The sequence below is a fragment of the Taeniopygia guttata genome, chromosome 11 (assembly GCF_048771995.1).
Source record: "Taeniopygia guttata chromosome 11, bTaeGut7.mat, whole genome shotgun sequence".
Taxonomy (NCBI): Eukaryota; Metazoa; Chordata; class Aves; order Passeriformes; family Estrildidae; genus Taeniopygia; species Taeniopygia guttata.
Window position 1 is genome coordinate 7,993,381 of NC_133036.1, and position 24,286 is coordinate 8,017,666.

Sequence of the window (24,286 nt, forward strand, 5' to 3'; positions counted from 1 at the left end):
TCAAAGTGAAATTGTTGGCTCCTCTTGCCAGGGGAAATATTTTGAACAGTTTTGTGGTTCTTGTAAAAGCATAAATGAAATATATAGAATTGTGATGTTCTGCATCATGCCTTCAGATCAAACTCTGCTTCTCTGAAAATGCACAGTTCAGCAAAATATAAGGTTGCTTACTTTACATGCCTTATTGTGTATTGAAGTTGTCCAAAATTCCCCAGTCTCCTGTGTACTTCAGGGTGAAATTTTCTGCTGTTACCAAGGTGGACATTGAAATAACTGGAGCTGCAGCATCTCATCAAAGCCATTTCACACCAGGGAAAATAAGAAGTACCAAACTTCAGCAGCTTGAAAAGGGTGTAGAGGTCTTTTTGCATAAGATGGTTGTCAGTAGATAGTTTTACTGCATTTATCAATGCAAACACAAACTTTGTGTTCAAGCTCAAGAGATAGTTTTTTTTCTTTAAAAACTGATTTCTGTAGCTATCAAAATAATGATGATAACCATAATAATTGAATAAAAGAGGCTTTGCTGGAGTAATTTCACTTGATGAAGGTGCACCAACAGCTGTGGGGCAGCTCAGAGCCCTGCTGCTCTGCCTGTCAGCCCTGGCACCTTTCCCAGCTGTGCCTTGTTCCGCAGAGCGGAGGGGAAGGTGAAGCACTTCCGAATCCAGCAGGAGGGGCGGCACTTCGTGCTGGGAACCTCGGCCTACTTCGAGAGTTTGGTGGAGCTGGTGACCTACTACGAGAAGCACCCGCTGTACAGGAAGATGAAGCTGCGCTACCCCGTGACAGAGGAGCTGCTGGAGCGCTACAGCATGGTACTGGGAGGGACTGGGAGGGACTGGGCTGGGCTCTGGCTCTGGTACAGCATCTCTAGGGGAGGTTAAGCAGGTCACTTTCTATGAAATTGAGATGGCTATACTGACTTCTCTCACCAAGGTGTAAAGAACAGGTTCATCTTTCATTAAAAGTCAACTCTTGCCTTCCTCATGATTTGATTAGAGAAGCCCCACTGTGTATTGGGGGTCCTTGCACTACTCATATGAGTTTTTGATAATAGCTTTGCCTACAGTTGGCCCTGTCTCCTATTGCTGAAGTGGGCACTGATCTTAAAATAATCATGCAGATGCTAAGTGCTTCAGAAAAAATGAAATATTCTGCTGTGCTTCTCACTCTGGACATTTCAGGAATGGTGTCGCACTGCCTTCTGTGGTAAAAGGTACCTCTGAAAGCTCACTCTGAGAGAAGCTTGAGGAAATCTCCCCAGGAGACTTGTCTCTAGCCATTGACTAAACAAGGAGCCTGGATAATTAACTGAGGATAAAGGGCTATTTTCAGGATGGATGTGTTTCATTTTGAGGGAGCTTTGCTTTGGAAAGCCTGAGGTGCTGTCTTCACTTTTCAAGTATATATCTTTTAGAAGCTGTAGGAAACTACATCTGGCAGGTCTGCAGAAATCAAAACCTGGGGATTTTGTTTTTTCTGGGGAGACTAAAAGAGGCTGAAAAGATTTTAGACCTCAGGAGTTTTTATAATGTTGCCTACAGCAAAGGTTCTGTATCTTAGGAGTGGGTTCAAATGGAATCACAAGAAGAGGATAAAATGAAAAATATGACTCTGTATATTATTGTAGAGTTATCTAATTGTGAAACCAACACTGGTACTAAAGTAACACAGAAATCATAACTGCAGGTATTTCTTTTTGGTTGCACATAGAAGAGTAATCACAATCAAAAAACCTTTTGACTGATTAAGAGATACCTTTATGAGGTATTGCTGTTTCATTGGGTTTTACTGCTCATTAAACTGAGGCATAGATAGATTAAATAACACATCTTCAGTTATGTTCAATTGTAGAAGTGAGCAAAACAGAGATGTCTGGCTTCCCCTCTCTTTTATTGGCCTGTGTGCTGTCTGTGCTGTCAAAAAGGTGGTTTCCGAAATAAATGTTCTATAAACATGAAGTACTTTTATAACTTTTTGATCCCTGAAACGTGATTATTTCTTCTTCCTTGTTTTTAGGAAAAAGATATTAATTCCCTCTATGAAGTCAGGATGTATGTGGAGCCCAGTGAAATCACCCCCACAGTGGTATGCTTTCAGAGAGATGTTCACACTTACTGTAGACTTCTGAAAATTTGACTTGTTGGTTTCCTGTTGGCAGTAATGAAAATAATTGAAAGCATCAGGCTGCTTGGTTTAGTGGGGACTAGAAAACAGAAATTTAAAGGGTGTGACCTTTCTCTAGCTTCTTGTTAAAATTTGTACCCACACATTTTTTTGTGTGCACATCCTGTAGTGATTCATTCAGACTGGGAGTTTGGGCACTTTCTTCTCTTGGGTCCGTGTAGATGATTTGATCTGTGGGCCCCCAAATTAAATGTCTGTGAGAGGGTTCAATTTGAGAAGGCCACATCTTCATGGAAAGAAAGTACAACATGAAAATTTCTATGTTTGTGGGTGTCTGCACTCTTGTTCCATTAACAAACATCTTCTGCATGCACTAGTAAGTGCAGAGGTTATTCATGTGCTTTCTATAAAAACTTGTTGCCTTTGGTCTATTAATGAATCATTAGAGTTTTTATCCTTTATATACTGTTTTGAAAACAAGTGTCCCCGCAAACATGACTTATCTGTAATTCTTGCTAGTGCCTGCCTACTCGTGAATTCTCATGAAAATCACCTGCTTGTAAATTTTGTGACTAATTCCTTTTAGTCTTTTTTTTCCAGTGAATTTGCATTGCTGCTGAAGCATTTGGTTATTAGTAAATTCAAGATAAAGGTTTAGCTTATTCTGCTGAAACTGCATGCCTTCCTAAAGGAAATCTGGCCAGCAGGATTGCTGATGTGATTTTGAAGTGGAGGCAAATAAGCCTGAAAACTTCTGACATGTTATAAAAATGGAGGATTTATGTTTCACTTTGGGTTTTTAAAAAATTTTTGATTTTATGCTTCTTACCTTAATTATGTTGCAGCACCCAAGAAAGATATTTTTTCTTTTCTTGGAGTATCAAAGTAGCATCACTTACTTCCACCAATAGATGTCACTCAGGAACTTCAGTATTTTGTTTTCTAAGCTTCACAACAACAACAAAAAAATCCAATGTGCCTTCTTTTTTCCTTTTTTTTTTTTTTTGTTTTAAGATTGCATTATTGATTATTTTATGACCTGTCCCCCCAGATGACCCCTTTGCTCTGTTTCTCTTAAAGCCTCAGAGAACAGTGAAAGCCTTGTATGACTACAGAGCGAAAAGGAGTGATGAATTGAGCTTCTTTCGAGGAGCTTTAATTCATAATGTCACAAAGGAAACTGGAGGCTGGTAAGGACAAAGATTCCTCCTGGGAGGGCTTCTGGTGACTTACTAGATGGAGGAAAAAATGAGCTTTGAGTAATAGTTTTTAAAAACTGCCTGCTGTCTGATTGCTGCTTATTAACTGTGCCCTTACAAATCTTTATGCCAGTGTATTATAAAAAAATCCAAACACAAAATCCCCTCATCTTCATTATTCTCCTTTCACATCTTTTTCATTTTTCTATCCCACAGTAATAACCTCAGCCTGCAGAACCTCCATAGCCTGGTATATCCCATATTTTTCCCTTAATTCATCCATCCTTCCTGAGCATTTGTGTGTTCTGGGAAGTCATTGCAATCATTGCTCTTCTTCTGTCCTTACTCTACTAAGCATTTCTCAGGAATCAAACACACCTTTTTTAATGCTCTGTACAGTCTCCTTTCATAACAGGTTTTCTTTTTTAGCTGGCTTGCAAATTGCTTGGAAAGCTTGGGAATCTAATGTTTCCCTGTAGTTTCTACAGGGTAATCAACCACATAATAGTATTTTTAGTACTGGAGGGGGAAAAAGCCTCTTAAGTCATTAATTGCAGTTTACAGTAACTGTAATCCCTCTGAAATCATCTGTTACTACAGTTAATGATTGCTTTGTTACAGCTCTTAGCTACTTCATCATTGATATTTTTGGTGATAGGTAGCTAGACAATCTAGTATGGGGTATTAATGACCAATTTCTTGGGGATTATTGCTTCATTAATGGCCTTTTGAAGCTCCTTTTTTTTTTTTTCATTCTTGCTACTTGTCTAAATTCAGGTGGAAGGGGGATTATGGAGAAAAAGTCCAACATTATTTTCCATCTAATTATGTTGAAGATCTGTCATCTGATAACTCTGCTGAGCTTGAAAATCAGGTGAGGGTTACGATTTGTCTGCTACGTTTCCTTGACTAGCTACTGAAGTGGAAGTCTGGTTTATACACTCACAATTCTATGTGCTATGTTTGAGAGAGCAGAATAGAAGGATTAATGCATTCTTCATTGTTCTCTGCTGCTGAATATGTTTGTCAGGACATATCCCTTGCTGAAAGCTATTTAAGGAGATAGAATATCTTGAGTTGGAAGGGTCCTCCACATATCTATGATTTTATGATAGCTGAATTGGCAAGGCTTTAGGAGATTCTGGTTGTTTCCTGCTAATAAAAATCATAAACAGTTTAGATTTTTCATAGTTTGGCTAAACAATAACATGCCTAAAACGTAAATAGTTTTCCTGTATAATCACTGTCTTAATATTTACAAATAAGAAAATTAATGTCCAAACTCATCTTACTAGTTGTTTTACTCTCCATTATCAAGTTTTTATGCATAAACCAATCCTGTTTCTCAAAAGAATCTAAAAAAAATCTAGTCCTGTGTCTTGGACAAAGAGCTCTTGAACAAAAGAAAACAGAACTGAACAGTAATAAGTTTTGACATCTTTGAATTTCAAAAATAAAACATTGAATTCTTATGTTCTTCTGAAGCACTTCCAATGATTTTCCAGAAGTCTTTGGAGAAAACCACAACTATTACGTTTCCTCCCCCCTGGTTATTGTAACCTTAAGCAGACTTGAAAAATGAACAGTTGTGTCAGGACAGAAGGTACTACAAAGTAGTCTTGTTTTGACTTCTCTCACTGAAGACATTTTTGTGTGTCTTTTAGATATGAAAACGGGCTTTTAAACATTATAGTGAGCATGCTTTCAGTAAAGCTGACATTAGATTTAATGGTGCACATTTATTATTTGTTCATGTCCTGTGCATGTTCACTTAAGAGATTTAGGGTCAGATTTAACTCGTGTTTTTCAGATCATTGAGGACAACCCACTGGGCTCTCTGTGTCGTGGCATCCTGGTTCTCAACACGTACAATGTTGGTGTGTATTTTCTGATGCTTACATATGGACTACTCACCTTTCTCTATTGAGTAGACTCTTTTGTGTTTAGCAGGAGAGATTTAAAAAAAATCGAATCCAACCCCTCAAACACCTACTTGTATTAATATAGCTAGCAGAATTAATTTGTTGAAACTTCATAATACTAAATGCTGCAATAAATCAACAATGACACCTTAGAAAAAGAGCTGTTGGATTTCAGTATAAATTTCTTGCTATGGTATTACCTAACAGTGAAAATGCCACAAGGAAAACACAAAAAGCCTTTTGTCTTCATTCTGGAACCTAAGAACCCAGAAGATCCATGTGTTGAGTTCGCAACTGATAAAGTAGAAGAACTCTTTGAATGGTACCAAAGTATCCGTGAGATCACCTGGAAAACAGCAGAAGAGGTATTACTGCAAATTTATGTGTTGTTGTTTTAATAATGAACTGCTATAAATTTACAATAGCTTTTGTCTTTAGCTGCCCTATACTGCTAAATGTTGCTCTCACATGATCCTTCACCCTCTTGCATATTGCTGTTGTCTGCTCATTTTATTGATGCTGTTCATCTTGTTCCATAACCTCTCTGGGGAGCATTTTATATAAATTGATGTTAACAGGAGTTTTCCAGCAGAGTACTGTCTGTATTGCACTCTGCCCCTCAGTGAGGTGTGCTTGGTAGGCCAGAGTGAATACCACTACAATTTTCCATCTGGTCACACTGGTTCATCCCCGTGTTAAGCAGCAGAAGCTCTGATATCAGACTGTTCTTTTCAGAGCTGTGAATCCACCGTGAGGGTGTGTGAAATTTGAGCTGCCATTCCCTAAACTCTTCTTATCCTCTTTGCTAACTCTGTTTTCCAGTGAATGCATTGGCACTGATAGACCATTGTTTGGCTAATACTTTATTTGTAACTAATAAGCACATTCTGGACTTCCCAGTTCTTCAATAGTAGTATTTCCAAATACTTGCCTAAAGATTCAAGGATTCTGCCTAAGTTTAGCTTCTATGTCCCTCTACTGCTACTTATTCTTTAGGACTTGCTTTTTATGTTATGATGTACTAATATACCTCCCTGTAATCTTTTCTAGTATTTAAGAAGTCTCTGGCTTAACCAAAAAGTCTTACTTTGCCTGTGGTTAAGGATGCTCTTAATTTTGCTTTTTTTTTGCTTTTATTCACCTTTTATTGTTAAGTGGGTGATACGGTTGATGGAAAATGTGTTTCAGGCTCATGCTGTTTATCTGTCATATGGAGTGGAAGTGCTTTGAGGGTGCTCCTGATCCTATTTATAGCAGACCAGTTGATATCTCAAGCAGAGGACTGCAAATGCAGCAAGGGAAGAAGCAGCAGGAGCTGTTGACCTATTGTTGCGGGAGGAGAGATACAGTTCTTGTACCAGGCTTTCATTTAGAAGTAAAAATGAGAAAAAGAGAAACATGACCTAAAAGAAGTGTCTCCAAATTTAATGTTTTTTATGCTACAACAATGGCTCTTCAGGAGCCTGGCAGCTTTTTCTCTCTCCATCCAGTTGGAGAAGTATTAAACAGTCTGTGTTCAAAGATGCTTTAAAACTCATTTCTGTCAGTTGGGAGGCTTTTCTCACAGTGTGGCCTCTACAAAGTTCACATGACAGACTGACTGCTGCATGGGGAGGGGATGAAGATGAGGAAAGGCCCTTGCTGCCAGTACAGTTAAGAGGCTGAATTTTGGGGAAGAAAAAAGCACAGTGAGTTAAGACTGTGCTGCAGTGTGATACAGGGGGATTTTTAAATGAGTTTGGTTTTGGACAATGTCTGTTATGCACAAAAAATAAAACTAAGCTTCATGTCTCTTGTAATCTCTGCTCAGTACTGATGCTTGCCATGCTCCCTGGGGTGGCTGTTCCTTGCTCTCCTGCTTGGTTATCTCTAGAGGGTTCTGGCTAGAAATGAGCCCATGCCATCAAAAAGTGATATTTTGCTGCTCAGAGCTCTGGTTACTGCTGAGCAATATCTGGGAACTGTGGTGGATCACCAAGTACAATGAGGTTTGTACAGCTTTTTCCCAAGTCTAAACACTGTATTCCTCTTTCTTTTTCTTTGATTTCGTGTATAATCTCTGGTTCAGTGAGATATTCTGGAAATCTGTGGCTCCCTGGTTCTGATTTTCATTCCTTTTATGTTTGTTGTATTGAGGGAATTCTTTTGGAAGGCTTCCTGATTGCTGCTGCTTCATGATCTTTTGTGCCAAAGCTAATCACTGTTCAGTATGGGACTCTTCTTCTGTTCTGTTTTATCCTGTAGCTGCTTCTTATGCCTGAAAAGCCTCCAGCCCAAATGTCTCCACTCAGGACACGTCTTGCTGCTTTTAGCAGTTCCCAGTCTCTGCTGGCAGGGAACGCTGCTCAGTTCCACAGAACAGGTGCTTGCAAACGTGGAAGTTGAGAGAGCAGGTTTGGTACTGGGGATTTAACAAGCTTGCACATGATTTTCCATGCAGAACATGATGGGTTTGGTGCACAAATAGAAAACGATGCTCAGAGAGTTTGAATTTCACTGTTTGGGAGTTACTAACAAGACTCAAGTTCTGCCAAGGTTTATAAATAGATACAGAAACACTTTACTACCCTTTGCATTTTTTCTGCATACATTTGCATTTATATGAGGTATAGGGTTAAGAATGTAACTAAAATTGGGTTGAGTAGAGCCACGTTAAAAGAAAAAAAAAATGTTGCCAGTATTCTGAGCATGACTGATCAGGGAAGAACTGAAACCCTTGCTTACAAAAAAATACCTATCTCCCCATCAGAAAAAACCCTAAAAGTATATCCCCAACTAAACCTCACCATTTTGTTATTATTGTTCTCTGAGCTGGGTCTGGAAGTGCATTACATCTGTGCAAGTGTCTAAGGTATCAGATAGGAATCTGGGCACCAAAGAAGGCATTCATTGGAGTGCACTCTGGAGCTACTGTGCCATAATACTCTGTTCCTAGAATCTAAAACTTCGTTATGTTTTCCAGGAGAACAGGAGGAAATACTGGGAAAAGAATCAGTTAATTGCTATTGAATTATCTGATCTAGTAATCTACTGCAAGCCAACAAGCAAAACCAAGGACAATTTAGGTATTGCCTTAATATTACATCTGATTTTTACCCTTTCTACTGTCTTTACAGATGCTGGGATTTTAGGTCTGAAGATAAAATATGTTCTACTGGAAAACAAAGCTCTGTTTCACCCAGGCAGTTTTCAATAGCACTTTGAAATTGTACAGCAGTGAATTTGGTGCTGTTCATCTATCACAAAAGAACTGTCACAAATTTTAATTAGTTAACTAGAGACACCCTCTCAGATGTATATTCCATGGGGAAGCTTATTAGTTATGTGTCAATTGACTTTTTTGAGATTAAAAACTATGGCTGAACACTTGTGATTCGTTTGTAAAAAACCTTCATAAATAGGTTTGCTGTGCATTTTAAAATTTTACTGTAAGAACATGTTTGCCAGGACTAAGCTGTTGGAATGATGTATGGCTTCATAATATAACTGGGCCTATGTAAGCGCAGCTGTGGATTCTGACACTGAAATATGTACATTTTTATTCCAGTTTTTTGTCATTGCTGCTGGAGAAGCCAGTAAATGTGCCCTTTTTCTTTAAGTTTCTTTGCAAATGTTTTTAATAAGCTGTCACTGAATTTAAGACATTATAATTATAGTCATTTTTGAGGCATTGGCTAACCCTGGCTCACCCTTTCTTCTTCCCGTTTAGACCCAGGAAAAGATGTCTCATTTAAATATGTGTTATAGTGATCAGAAGTACATTATTAGCAATGATGAGATGAGAACATGACTGCAGGCTCTTATCTGCCCTTCTGTAAAGCATGTGGCAGGAAGGCAATTTTAAATTTCAGGCATGATTTTCAGCCACTTTTCCGTGACTGCCTGAAAACAGTGCCAATTACTGCATTAAAGGACAAGGCAAAACAAAGTAAAACAAAGTGTTGGTGAAAATGCAGTATAAATGTCAACTTCTTTCTTCCTTTGGTAACCACTCTTTTTCCTCCTCTCCCTGTGTAGACAATCCTGATTTCAGAGAAGTCCGTTCTTTTGTGGAGACCAAGGCAGAGAGCATTGTTAAGCAAAAGCCACTGGAGTTGCTGAGGTACAACCTGAAGGGCCTGACTCGTGTCTACCCCAAAGGACAGAGGGTTGATTCATCCAACTATGACCCATTTCGCCTCTGGCTTTGTGGCTCCCAGATGGTGGCTCTGAACTTCCAAACTCCAGGTAATATTCCCTTTGAAAAAGAATCTAATCCACCTTCTGCTTCACTGCAAATGAGCCCCTTTATGGCCCTTCTGCCCTTCTAATCACCATCCTAATTATTCAAACTTCTCTGCGAAGCGGTGTTTGAAGTTTGTTTTTTCATGTGTGGGTTGCCATCCAGAGCTGGGCCCCAGAAATAGGTCTCCAAAAGCCCTGTCTCTGAGCCTAACTGCCCCAAGCCCTAAAAGATTTATTTGACTTTGATCTCTTTGTAGGAAGCAAGCAGACATATTTACAGTGAGTTTCAGATGGATGAATGGTTGTGCAGTCACAGGGAAGGCTGTATTGCACTTCATGGTGAGGGCCAGCTTGTTTGTGATACACTGATAGGAAGCTAATTGGGGATGGAGATGGGTTTTTTTGGGATTAGAATTAGTGAAAAATGGCCTGTCAGATTCAGTTACTGAAGGAACTGAGTCTCCTACGTTTCCAGCTCTTTCTGATGGAGTGGTGACCAGAAAGAATTGCAGAGAGGAGTCACTGATCTGGTATTTCCTTAGCTTTATTCCAGGGGATCTTGTGTGGTGACTGTTTAACTCTCTCCCCAGATAAATACATGCAATTGAACCATGCCTTGTTTTCCCTGAATGGACGCACTGGCTATGTGCTGCAGCCAGAGAGCATGAGAAATGAGGAGTATGACCCCATGCCAAATGACTCCAAGAGGAAATTGCAGATGATTATGACAGTGAGGGTAAATCTCTTTTGTAAATTACTTTTTTTACAAGTCATAAATATCTATAAAACTAAAAATAAAGCTATTATGTTTCAGAGCAAGATCTGACAGATTGTCAAAATACTGTTTTTTAAATGTCAGCGTGTGTGAGAATAAAACTAACTTCACTGGTTCCTGAAAAGAAATACATGTCTTTGTCTTTATCATGCTAATGAAGAACGTGCTATAGGACTGAAAACACAGTCTTGGGATGATTTTGTGTAATTGCTAATAAATACGTCAAATGAACTAACTTGACTTTCCAATCAAATGAGTTCTTAGTAGAAGGGTCCTATTGGAGATTGATTAGCAGCAGACTAACTAGTTCAGGGATTTTGAGTGTGAAAGAAAGATAGTTATAATGAAATATAGAAACTAAACAGAAAACCTAATAGGCTGATCCCCCACTTCATATTTAATACACTATGACTTAATCTGAATGTCATTCTCATTTGTCTTCAAGAGATGAGTTTATCATTGGAAAATGTTGCCATCTTGACTGGGTGCCAAACAGGGTTTAACTTGTTTCTGTTCTCAGTTGCTATGCAGTAAGACAGGTTCTTTAAAATTATGTTTTCTGAGAAAGAAGAAACACATTGATTGCTCTTCACTACAGTTTAAAGGTGAGGTAAACAGGGCCTGTGAATGCAAAGCAGAAATGTCTTGAAATGGGTATGCAGTAAACACAGCAGAAAGATAGCAAAACCTGTGCTACAGGCCTGGCCTGGAGCTGCACACTGTGTGTAATGAATGTCAGCTACACTGTCTTTTTTTTTTTATTTTTCGTACAATGAAAATCATTGAGTTACCCAGACTACTGCAGGTATTGTTATTGTTGGCACAGATAATACATGCAAACATATTCAAGAGAGAGAATGTGTGCTTTTCCATGTTCTGGATTTTTCCCCCCACTAGTTTTGTAGGCTACCTTCTGTTCAGCAAAAATTATGCCAAGTTTCCTTTGGAGGTGGTTCTAATTTACAATTGCTTTTGCAGGTTTTAGGTGCTCGTCATCTCCCTAAACTTGGTAGAAGCATTGCCTGTCCCTTTGTAGAGGTTGAAATTTGTGGGGCTGAATATGATAACAACAAATTCAAGACAACAGTTGTGAGTGAGTATCTGTGGGTTGCTGTGTTGCAGGGATATGGTTCTACTTCTAGGGTACTTAAACAAAGTGAGCAGAGGATGAACATTATAGGGGGAGTAAGTTAACTGTAGCTCTAGACTGATGAATCACAAACTCTTCTTCTGTTGCTTATCATGGGGCCTGTTAATTTGAGAAACTTTGATGTATATCAAATTTAGAAAAAAACAGTACTGTTGAGGTTTGGGGAAAAAAAAGTCCCATTCTGTTATGTTGTTGCCCATGCATAAGTTTGTGTATTTGCATATTTAAAAAAATTACTGTCTTGAGAGTGCCTCCAACAATGCTTGTCAGTTCCCAAAAGTCTGGCCCAAATGGGGAGTTACTATTGTAAGCTCCAGACTGTGTTTATTTAAACTGAGGTTCTAAGACTGGCACCCCCTTGGAGGCAGCTTGGGTGTATATGACTATAAAATATTTTAATTTGAATTGCATTAGAAGTTTGATCAAAGCTTAGTCATGGGGCATTCTGGATAAGGAATGTATTTGTGTGTGCATGAACTTAAGCTGAAATGGGGGAATATTTCAGCCACTTAATATTTCACTATTTAGTATTTCTTGATACAACAGTGTTCCTCAGGTAAAAAACAGGCTTTGGTTCTGATTATCCAATCCAGTGATACCAGTGGAAAATAGACACAGCATCAGGAGCAGAATGTGCATTGTGGCTCCTCAATACTTCAAAGATGATTATGATTTAAACTTTCTGTGGGAAGTGACGAAGACTTTACAGAACAAACTTCCTGGCTGTGTCAAATATACCAAATCTTGGTGTTCTGGGCATAACTACAAAAATTGAACCAAAGTACATGAGTCTTCCTAGAGCTTTTCCTGCTTCTCTTGGATATGCTCCTCTTGGGGCATGAGGCTTATGAATGTGAGAAATTAATTAACTTTTTCTTTTCTTTACAAATACATGTCCTAAGAGATTTTATATGTTTGAATACAATAATAGCTTTTCTTCATGGATTTTCATCCCTGCCAAGTTTCCTCCCACCCCCACCACCAAGTAAACAAATACAAACTTTCTGAAGCAAGGTTGCAACATGAGACAGATGGCAAATAGGATTTTTGGGCTTCTGTATCCCTAGAAAATGTCCTGGGATACATACTCATACGTGAATGAAGTGAAATTATTGCTTCATACTGCAAATGTTTCCTTTTCATTACAGATGACAATGGCCTTAATCCAATTTGGGTACCTTATGCAGAACAAGTGAAATTTGAAATTTACGACCCAAATCTGGCGTTCCTGCGCTTTGTTGTTTATGAGGAGGATATGTTCAGTGATCCCAACTTCTTAGCACATGCCACTTTTCCCATCAAAGGAATCAAATCAGGTGAGAGAAGCAGTTATAATGAGGTGCTGTTGAGAATTATTGACCTGTGCCTTCCTCTCTGATGCCAGACTCCCTCCTGCCTCGATGAAGCTCCTTCCTCTGGCTTTACTTTTCAAGAGCATGTGAAATCAGGTGTTGCTCAGTTTTGCCAGTCTTGCCTTTTGCTTCTCTGCAATTGCCATAGTAGAGCCTGCTCTCAGCAGAGGAGCATTTGGGCACTGAAGAATGTTCAAAGTGTGCACCATTTCTGTGACTGCAAGTTCCCCCTTGATGGACTCTGTAATTGCTCTTTGTTTGCCTTTCCCCCTGTCTCAGGCTTTAGGTCAGTTCCTCTTAAGAATGGCTACAGTGAAGATATAGAGCTGGCCTCGCTTCTGGTGCACTGTGAGATGCAACAAGTTCTGGTGAGAAGCACTGGGGTTTGTTGTGTGCATTTAGGGTGTCTGTTACCAGTTCTTTGTGGAAACCAGGGACTGAGGATTCAGTTTTCTGTGTCTGATGTGCTGTTGTCAGGCATTTCTTCTGCAGGTACTGGAGAAGACAAATAGCACAAATTGAGTTACTCTCCCTCTGGGTGGACAGATTACACGGTTGTTAAAAGAAATAACACACAAACAAAGCCTCATTACCTCCAATAGTTTTTGCTGTAACAACATGGTCATTGTCTTTCCTTGTTAACTGACTGATGACGTGCAAAGCTAGCTAAAATCAGCTTTGGCTTCATAGATTAATTTTTTTTTAAAGGTCCTATATAAAAAGAAATCACTTCAGCAATAGAAGATAGTAATTTCTCCCAGTATTTCATTAAAATAAACAACCCATCAAGTACAAGACATATCTGGTTCTTAACGAATTGCTAATCTCCTCCTTTTTAAGCCTCTCTAAACACCTACTTGAAATAGTAGTATTTTAAAACACGTAGGGGAAAAATAATGATGCTCATAAATTCAGGCATTAAAGCAGCTGATCTGTGAACAGTATTTGTTGGTGTTCCAAGGGTGCTGCTGTATATGTTGATTTGTAGGATATTTCTCAGACCCTTTCTCAATAATATATTACATAATTTAAATACACTTGTGATATGATGGAAGTTTAAAGATGCTTCTGGGAAGTGGCTATTTCAGGGTGATTTCCAGCACCCTTCTGATTCAGAGAAAAAAAAAATTCAAGTTCTTATTTTTAGTCTGTCAAACCATTCAGGCCCACGCTGCACTTCACACCAGTTACATTATTTTCCTGATTGAAACATCAACTTCTGCGAACTCTTAAGTCATTATGTCTCTGGAGGGATTTATGCCTGCAGTTGCATACACTGAACTGGAAATTTTCTGAATTCAGTCACATTGTTATTCCCAAAGGAGTAGAAGCCTTTTTCAAACATTCTTTGTGGAGGTTTTTATGAAGCCACCTCAAGCACCTGATGTAAAACTGTGTGTGCAATGACAGTGTTTGAAAGCTGTGGAAGGTTCCTCTAAGTTCCTTCTGTGGGCCAGCCAAAGGATCTGAGAGCAGGAGAGGATTAGAAGCTGAGACCAGGGATGTGTGTGTGAAAAGGAGACGTATATCCTGTCAAGATAATATTTAAATTATTCATATTTCATGGACTAAAGGCTCATAGGGGAGGCCTGGTAGACTCCTGTTTTTGGGCTTGCTCCCTTAAGAGACAACTGACAAAGTCACCATTGCCTAATGCTGAGCATGGGCATCACTTGTGGATACATTGCAAATCCCTCCTGCCGTGGTTTCTCTTCAGGAATCCAGATCATTACTGCCGGGGGCAGGAGCAGCTCTCAAATGTTGTTCATAGCAGCAGTCTGTCCCCCAATCTGTCAGCACTGACTCCTTTGACAGCAGCACATTTCACACTCTAGAATCCCCTTCTGCTTGTTAAGCCAAATGAAGATGCAGCTCAGCTCCGTGTTTTTACAATGCCTGGTGGCAATGCAGTGCAGGACAACCTGCAAAAACTTCCTTTTGTTTGGCAGCCTGTAACAAACCCAGACTCACCAGAGTTGTCAACTGTAGAACTTTTGCCAGATCATTCAAGAAGCATCAGAAAAGATCAAAGCTGCCTCTCTTCCTCTGCTTCTTTTTAAAAAGTGATGTCCTTCCATAAAACAATGCCATCTAATAACAGCCCTGTTTATATACAAAGCCCATCTACATGTGCTTGGAGATGAAATACAAAATTGTAATGAGGAATTACAGATGGCTGTGGAGTTTATCAGGAATAGTGAAGTGAAAACATTGTAGACATAAGCATGCACACTTGTGAATTATTATGTGGGGCCTTAGTAGTCCCTGTACAATTTAAACATGCTTTTTGATTCTGTCAGAATCATACTATACTGAGGTGGTTGTTGCACTAAAAGGCATGTCTTATTTGCTTGAAAATTGATTTGCTTCCTTCAGAAAGTGCATGTATTTCTTCAGCTTTTTCTGACTACAGTCAGCCTCAATGGTGTATATGTTCTTGATTTAAAGATTGAAGGGGACATCTTAAAATGCAGTTTAAGCTGTACCTTTGTGGATACATTTATTTACAAGAACTAACAGTGGTACATGTGCATCTTGATGATTACACCTGCAAATTGGTAATTAGCAATCTGCATTTCTTTTGTGATTTGGGAATACAAAGTTTCCTACCCCTTTACAAACAAAAATTAAGTAAGTTACTCTTTAAGTCTTAATTAGCAGTATAGCAGTGAAGCTGTTTCAGTTGCTCTAACCCATGCCTGCATAGGAATATTTCAGGAGGGAAAAAAAGGTTTAGGAAAGGATCTTGTTGCTCCTTGGGTATGTTGCTATCAATATTCCTAGGTCTGGACTGAATGCAGAAAGAGGCATTCTTATTAGTATGCTGCCTCTGAAAATGTTTGGATTTATTACATTTATTGATTGCATGTCATTTCTTGTAGAAGGAGTATCTTGTTTTGCTGCTGATGTGAAAATTAAGACTTCAGTCCTGCCAGTTCTATTCCCCACTAGTAACTCTATAAAGAGACAGCTTTTGCATCCAAAGTTTTGAAGTATTAAAATAATTTGAAGTCCTAAAGGGAATCATGATGATTGCTTATGGTTGTGGAATATTTTGAGACCTTCTACTGTGGGCTGCAATAGAAACTGAGACCTACTCAGTTGCTTTGTAAGTTCTGAATTGCCCTAGTTACATAGAAATACAGGATCTGTCCTTCTTTCTTGGTACATCTGAGTACTTACTGCTGTATGGGGTCCTATTTACCAGTCAGCATTTTGACCTTTAGTCTGCTTTTAAATAGAATATCCCCAGGATTGTCACTTTGTCACATGATACACAAATATGATGGAAGACCCAAAACCTAAACATTTTAAAAATGTATTTTTAATATTATTATAATCTGATAAGCCATCATGATACACTATTTTCAGTTCTTTCCTCAACAGACTGGCATGGTCTATTAAGGAGAAATACTCCAATAGTAGTGTTTAGATACACAAAGTTTGTGACCTGTGCTAGAATGTCCCTGATGTCCCTGTCAGAGTGTATGGCTGATCTTACTGGGGGGCTGAGGAGTTTTTTTTAGTGCTTTCTAAATTAGTTTCTGGAATGTTTCTGGAACCATCCTATCAAACTAATTTTATAAAACGTTCTGTGCAGTTATTAAAATGTGGTTCGAGAAACAAACTCATCCCCCAAACTCCTGGTTCCGTGTCATTTGGGGAACATGTTTTATAAAATCACCTTGATTTCCAATATTCCTTTGAAAGGAAAGTGAAGAAGAACTTTATTCCTCCTGTCGGCAACTGCGGAAGCGCCAGGAGGAGCTGAATACCCAGCTGTTCCTCTATGACAGCCACATGAACCTGAGGAATCCCAACAGGGACGCTATTCTGAAAGAATTCAACGTCAATGAGCACAAACTACAGATTTATCAAGACACTTGCAACCGCAGGTGGGTTGATGGTCATTCTCCCTTCCAAGGCGGCTCTGTCTAGACAAGATTTATGGTAAGAAAACCTCAGACATATCAAAGGGAGCGTCTAAAGAGTGGTGAGGGTAGACTGAGCTTATCTGGAACGAGGAAGGGCTGTAGAGAAGCCAGGCTGGGCCTCAAGCCACTAGAGGCCAGCAGAAGCTGAAGAATTGTGCAGTGGAATCTCAGTCGCAGTGATCACAGTGACACTTGTTATCCTGTCAGGTTTTATATCCCTCTCTGCTGCTCTCTGGGAGGAAAGCCTGGAAGTATATACAGACAAATAAATAAACCTCTTCACTCTTGCTACACTATCAGAGTTATGTCCCTGGAAATGTCATGCACATATGAGATATGTGAGAACAGATACACAAACCACAAAAGATAAAGCTAGTATTGAGTTGAAACAGCACAGCATTGTCAGTTCAGTGTCAGTGCTTTATCCAGAGCTTAGGGGAAGGTTCCTTCTCCTTTGCTGCCACTTTTGGGCTGGGGGTGACAGAGATAGAGAGAGGCTTCATGTACCAAGAGGAAATTTTGAGGAGATCTCAAGATTTTAAATAATCTTGCTCTTTTTTGTGTGTGCTGAACAGCTGTGTGAATCACTTGTTTACTCCCATTTATTGAGGGAAAAATTGCAGTGCCCATTGCTGATACATTACTTGCCATTGGTATCCAAGTACATTGAATTTCGTAGACTGTTCCTCTGAGAAATTCCTATTAGGCTTGACTTTTTCCTTTTCTTTTCCCTTAAGATTAAAGGAGAAGAAAGTCAGTAACAGCAAATTCTACTCTTAGAGCCCATCACTCTTTGATGTGTGCTTTATGGTGCAATTCAGGAAGAGATTAATTTATCATGGTCATCCTACTCAGTGATGGTCTCATCAGACAGAAGGACTGGAAGAAAAGAAGGAAGAGGAAATATGGATTTCCTTTATAATTTCTTCTTCTAAGAAAAACTGTTTTAACACCTAATAATTTATATTCTGTACAAAGCATGCCCTCTATGCAGGCCAGAACTTCTGTGTATTCAAGATATAGAAAACTTGAGGATGTGTAGTTGGATGGACCTCACTTCTCATTATCAATACCTGAAGTACAAATCATCTCCTGTATGTATGTACACAGGCTGTAGATAAAGACAGTCACAACAATTTGCATGCATGGAATCACACCACTTTAACAACCTGGCTCCTCAAGATTAACTAGTAGTGAGTTTTTAATTTATTAAATGCTCTAAAAGCACTTCTACACCAGCATTGTCACATCATGTATGTTACAGTCCTCAAGACAGCAGATTGTGCTGCTGATACTGTATAAAATATTTTGGGCAGCTATTGTCTCTTATTAAAAATTTTATGTTACATTTTCGAGAACAAGACAATATGTGAATTTTGTTGAAAGCAAATACCCTCTGTTACTGTAGTTGTGTTTTTTCTGTTGAACTCTCTTTAAAGGTTTAAGAAAGGAGCAATGTGTGAACCTCTATTCATAGCCCCTGTGAACTTCTGTTCACAGCCTTGAGGCACTGGAAGGAAAAGTTTTAAGATATGCAGTAAGAGATATCTGTTTGTTTGCAGAAAGGGAAGGTATTTAAAATTCTGAGGAGCACTTACTTCTGTACAGTATCATTTCTGCAAATCCTTTCAGCTGCTAATGTGCTTAGAAATGAATTTTTAAATGAACTGTCAATTTTTAATCTTGCAATCCTATGTAGACGATAGTCAAATGATAGTGTTCTGTAAATGTAGACTGTTTTCCCAAAGCATAACTAATCCAAGAATGATAGTCTGCACAAATATAGAGGTACATTCCTCTGGTGCCTTTAATCAAATCAAGAACATGAAGCTGCAGATGAGAATACTTGTTAGATTAGCAAGTGTATTTTCCTGCCAGAGCAGAACTAAAGGCCTTCGATGGAATATTTAACAGCAGTTTTCATAATTTGTGTATGTGTTGGTCCTTTGTGCTAGTGCTGTATTGTTACCATCAAATTCTTGGTTGTCTTATCTTTACATGGGCTGAGTTTTGCTATCTGTATTCTCAATTTCAATGTTCAAATGTATGCAGAGGAGTTTAGTTTTCAGAGTGACTGCCTGAGGCACAAAATGCTGCTTCCACAGAGCTGTACTTCTGATCACAGAGGACCTGCATGGATTTGGGATTCATTGCCTGATGCAGCTGCCTCAGCAATTTTCAATTTCTCTTGCTCCCCACACTGTGACTTCTGTTGTTTCAAGAGGTGCTTAACTGATGCCATTGTGCATTCACAGATGATGGTTTGAGGAACCCCCTTGAGGTTTTAGCTATTCTGTAAAGACAGTCTTGTCTCAGAGATGAAAGTGTTATAATAGTGTATCCCACAATGGGGTGGCTTCTGTCAATTTTTTATTATAAAGAAATTAATTACTAACCACCCAACTGAAAATCAGAGAAAAGTTAAAGGCAATTCTCTGCTTTTCATTCTCCTTCCTGAAATCTCTTCAGTACCCAGCTGTGATTGACCTGTTCAAGGATTAGATGGGTGTAGACCCTGCTCAAACAAACAAAAAAGAGTCACATCAACTCTGGATTTGAGAGGCAGAGCTATAACCTAGACTGCTGTATAGAGCTGGCTTTCTCTTCATTATCCAGGTGTGGATTGTTCTGCCTGTCAGAATTCTTCTTAAGCTCAGTTCTAGAGCAGACCCAACCAATCTGTCCATTTGTCCTGGCTTCCTCCACTGGTGTGTGTATTCCCTACACAGCACAGCCACTGTGTGATGGAAACAGAAGTGAGTCCCTCATGCTGCTCTTGTGCAAGTATTTAAGAATTAGCTCATTTTGTAGTCCATTGAAAAGTGCTGTGCACATTCTCCGCTCATGCATATTGTCAGGGGTCATAAGAGGCACTCCATCAGTATTTATGGAAATGCATTTTGTTTTACAGCAAAACTTTTCCCCAGAGTATGATGTTACACTGTGTGCAGAATGAAAATACTGCAGTGACTCTTCTGCTGACTTGCAAGTGGTGGGCAAGGCTGTGTTCTAACTCTTCTCTTGGTTCTTGCATTCTGTGTTTTATGTCCAAGACCTCACCTCTCAGTTCTTCCTGGGGGCAGACTCTGTAGCAACTTTATCACAGTTGCAACTGTTTGAGTATGAAAGTAGAATTGAATGTGTGTGCTAATTTTTTTAATCCAGGAGAGAAAGCATTTATAAAATTTTGAAGTTAACAATTGTTAAATTGTTATATTCTTATAGAAACTGTTTTAAATCATTGAAATAACTTATTTTAATAAATAATTGTTGATATATCACATAGATGTGAGTGATGTCAGGTGCTTCTTTGTTTAAGCATTTCTCGTTGAATTTCATGACTTTTGCCAGTCATTTGAAGCAGTGAGTTCTTACTGAAAAGTGATCTGCTGGTGTGGTATGGTGTGCTCTGCTAGAGGTTGGAGGAAGGGCATTTCTGTGTTTTTAAGATGAACTGACTCAAAGATTGTTTCAGTAGACATGGTTATCATGGCACTTCCTCTGGCTCCAAACACACGAGGCAGAAAGAAAAGGTCAAAGATCGAGTTTAACTTGTGACTCCAAACCAGCCTTTTTAAGTGAGAGGCAGATACAAACTCCAGCTCTAGTGAGAGGCAGATTTTTATGAGCTTGAACAATAAAATCTGAGCAAGGCAAAGATTAAATTTGTGCTAATTTGGAAGGACAATAATATTGATGTTTACAAAAAAATTTTATCAGAACACTTTCTGCCTGTGAGGATGCACAGGGAGAACTGCTGCTGGGTGGATGCACTCTGTCTTTATGTGGTGATTTTTTTAATTGTTGGGAGTCTTGGGAATAGATTTTTTCTCATCTTTTGATCAAAATTGCATGCTTATTGAACATGAATCTGTATGAGGTGTCTGCAGCCTAATTCTTCTAGAATGTCATTAAACCAGCCAAACTTAGGGAGTTTTGGTATGCATGAGTTCTGGAATCAAAAACATTACTACATTAAGGTATTTTATTACCTGTATTGCAACTTTTTTTCCAGTCCAACATACCTATATATTTCTCTGTTGAAAGCATTTTGTTTTGCAGCTCTTAAACCTCGGGGATGGTGAGGTGTGAGCTGTGTACCAGCCATTATCTTTGAATTCTCCAAACCAGTTGGAAAAATCTGAATGTGGTGTGGAAGCTGAATTGCAGTGGTTGAGTTCTGCTACAGTGATGTGTCAGCATGTTTAACTGCAGTCCAACTAGCTGGCTTTGTTCCAGATGGGAATTCCCTTTATATAATGAGAAATGGAAGTTAAATATAATGAAAATTAGCCTGCAGAATCAGTTCAGAGATGAATTTATCTTCTGATCCATAACAGTATTTATAAACATGCCCAGCTATTAGTTTTAAAATAATTTAAATTAAATTAAAAGCCATTTAATTCATTGCTAGTCTACATATTTAGCTGTTTTGCCAGCAAAACAGAGAATTGTGAGCTTGACTAAAGTAAAGCAGTAGTTCCCCCAACACTTGTGTATTCCTGAATTACAATTTAATCCCCAGATTCTTTAAAATATATGTAAATTATCAGCCTTCAGGAACTTTTCTCTGAAGAGCACATAGTAAATTATTACATATGCCACTATAATTTGGAAAGTATGTGGATAGATAAATAGAAACAAAGGGACATTTTGGTCGGGTCCCCTTAGGAGAAGGGCTGAGAAGAATCTGGTTTGATTAAGCATCTAAAATAAATACATTTAAATACACATGAGAAGTATAAGTTTTCATATATATTTTGCAAATTTGTACTTTGAAATGCTGTATCTGAGGTTAAGTAGCTGACCAAGTATTCTAAAACTATTCACTTTAAGCATCAGCATCATTCTTCATAATGAGGCACGTATCAGTTCAGTAATTTTGAGGACTAGGAAAAATTGAATCTGAGCTATATTTTCATTTTGCTCTTCCAGTTTTTAGGTGCATTTCTGGTAATTCAGTTTCAGGAAAACAGGTAAGATGAAAATTTGAAAAGAGACACAACACTTGAATTAAATGCCCTAATTTACCCAGCTATTCATGCAGAAGGAGTAATGACAAAAAAACAGGAAAAATGAGAGAGAATTCTCGTTGCAAAATACTTCAAATAGAGCAGCTGTCACTGTCTTTACAGGGCTGGAGTTTTCGAGCACTTTTAGAGTATCTCTTTAAGCCACAGACTGCCTGTTTTCAGGAAAGAGTAAGTGTATCCTTCACCTCTGCTGTGGTCAGGACTTTGGTTTTTTTAATAGATGGAGCTAATTGATGGGGAATTAATGAACCCCCTGTGCACTGATGATGGCTCTGGGGTGTGTCCCCACATGAATCCCTGTGCTGGAGCACACTCTGGGGCCATTAGGACAAACAGTGCCTCGTGCTCTGTTATCAGAGAGTTCTGTCCTTGACTCCAGGCGGATGAAAAGCTTCGTGTGTTGAGCTCAGCTCCTGCAGGACTTCTGGGATCTGGGGTTTTGTTGGGCTATTTTTGTCTTGTCGGGAGCTGCTGCTGCTCCTGTACTTCAAAAGCTGACCAGGGCCTGAACCTCAGCTGGTATTGGACAATGTGGATTTAGGATTCATGGCTTAAGGACCCTTCCATAGATGATTTTCACTAAACCCTTCACTGAGATAATTATAAATAGCAGTAGCTGAGTTTTGCTAAAAGATTACAAATAGCAGAGAAATTTCCTCTGGGGCACAGGAGTTCAATTCCCTATGTTAAACACAATTTTTTTTTTACAAGACTTGGCATGAAATACTGATGCTGCTTCTGTGCAACAGGGTTGTGCAATTTCTTCTACGTTTTGGTTTTGTCTTCTGCTGGCATTAGAATTTTGTAATCTCTTTCTGATAACATAGTGTCAAAGCCAGAGAACTTAAAGGGGAAAAGAACAAAGTGGTTTCCACTTGAAAAAACAGAGCTGTTGGAAAGAGCATTGGTCCAGTGCTTTCATGAGGTCATGGATGTCTTTTTTCTGTTTTATTAAAAAGAAGATTTTGTCTTTCTGCAGATGATGTTGTATATTAATGACTCCTGGAGAGTGTCCCTCGTGCCATCAGCGCTCAGTTGGAGACACATAAGCTCTTTATAAGAGAGTGCAACACTCCTGCTACAGAAAGAGCTTATTTGCTATTAGAGAGGGGAAAAAAAGTGACTTCTCTCTTGAGCTGTCCCTCAAGCTAAGTATTAAATTTAATTTCTTTCATGGCGTACTTACTGGTAGGGGAATGAGGGAGAACAGTCAGATTTGAAGCATAAAAATACAAAAAGTTATCAATAGTGGGTTGCTTTTTTTTTTTTTAAGGTAAACTTATCAGGAAGAGAACTCAACAGGCAAATAATAATGCTGTCTTCAGTCACCATGAGCTGTAAAAATCTGCATCTTCTAAGCAGGGCTGTGGATTTCTAGCTTAGTTCCTCTATCTAGGCCCTCTTTTCTGAGAACCCTTTAGCAGTGCAATGGAACTGCTCTGCTTCTTACTCTTTACTTCCCCATTTCAGTTGCAGCAGAGTTGAACAGAACAGAATCTTAAATTAAAACTCCCAGATACTTCTGGGAGTTTTAATTTAAGATCAGTGTAGCTTCAGCCATTCAAATGGAAAGACTAAAGTTTAAAGAGAAGTTTTAAATTCTTGAAGGATTCTGCTTTTATCAAGGGTACAGAAGCTGCAATGCTGATGAGTTAAGGGAAAACAACTTTGTGTTTAACATTTGAGGTGAAGTTTCTCAGTTTCTGTATTAAATTGGCAGGGGGAATTGCATGGGACAGCAGTGACCTGTACTTTTAATCTTATCTTCTAATCTTAAAATTCCACAAAATTATGAGTTTCCTTGTAGCAAGTGTTTATCTTTCTATCACAAAGCTGAAATTCTATTCAGATGGTGTCAGGTGTTAAAGAAATATTATTGAAGCTAAAAGTGTTTTATAAATAGTGGAATGTGAATGCAATCACTCACCAAATGTCTTTGATGAATTATTTGTTTAACCATTAAATAATGCTGGGAAGAATCATAGGTTTTATTTATGAATGCACTTCAGCTGGCTCATTCATTTTAAACAGGCATATTTTACTGTTAGAAAAATCTACAAATCTGTGGTGCTTCAAGCACTTTGCTGTAATTTAGATTAAGCATGGTGCATTTTCCAGAAATGTCATTAGATATCAGAGTTAACTCAGGAAAGCATACTAGAATGTATTCATGTAAAAATCTCATTTATGTATTGCCTAGAAGTTTATCAGTTAATCTTGGTTAGGCATATATACATCCAAACTGGGGTTTGGAACGTGATCAAAGAATAAGTTTATTCTCCTCTGGATCATGTAACACAAACTATTAAGGAATAAAGGGCAGGGATCAGGAGTATAATCCCATCAGAGAGGAAGAGTTAGCCTAAGGACATTTGTTCTATTCACTGAATTGTGCTGTTGTACCTGAGAATAAAATGCTGTTTGCAGTAATTCTGAGCTTCATCTTGTTAGTGATGTGATCAATTTTACTTTGAAGAGAATGAATATATAAAAAATTGCACCTTTTTACTCAGTAGTTCCATTCCTTGGGGATAAAACTGTTATTTACCTCAATCACACAAATATG

General features: G+C 38.7%; 1 protein-coding gene across 3 annotated transcripts in view; it reads left to right on the forward strand.

The window, feature by feature from the left end:
• PLCG2 (phospholipase C gamma 2) overlaps positions 1–19,972 on the forward strand; it is a 56,135-nt gene extending 36,163 nt beyond the window's left edge. For all 3 annotated transcript variants that reach the window (XM_072934240.1, XM_030282263.4, XM_030282264.4), the window contains 14 exons: positions 638–818; positions 2,023–2,091; positions 3,211–3,320; positions 4,107–4,203; positions 5,140–5,206; positions 5,459–5,616; positions 8,214–8,316; positions 9,269–9,478; positions 10,066–10,211; positions 11,229–11,343; positions 12,549–12,716; positions 13,032–13,120; positions 16,464–16,648; positions 17,425–19,972. In XM_072934240.1, the coding sequence (XP_072790341.1) occupies positions 638–818; positions 2,023–2,091; positions 3,211–3,320; positions 4,107–4,203; positions 5,140–5,206; positions 5,459–5,616; positions 8,214–8,316; positions 9,269–9,478; positions 10,066–10,211; positions 11,229–11,343; positions 12,549–12,716; positions 13,032–13,120; positions 16,464–16,648; positions 17,425–17,467 (1,741 nt within the window). In that variant the 3' untranslated portion in view covers positions 17,468–19,972. The remainder of the gene's footprint in view (positions 1–637; positions 819–2,022; positions 2,092–3,210; positions 3,321–4,106; positions 4,204–5,139; positions 5,207–5,458; positions 5,617–8,213; positions 8,317–9,268; positions 9,479–10,065; positions 10,212–11,228; positions 11,344–12,548; positions 12,717–13,031; positions 13,121–16,463; positions 16,649–17,424) is intronic.
• The last annotated feature ends 4,314 nt before the right edge of the window (positions 19,973–24,286 follow it).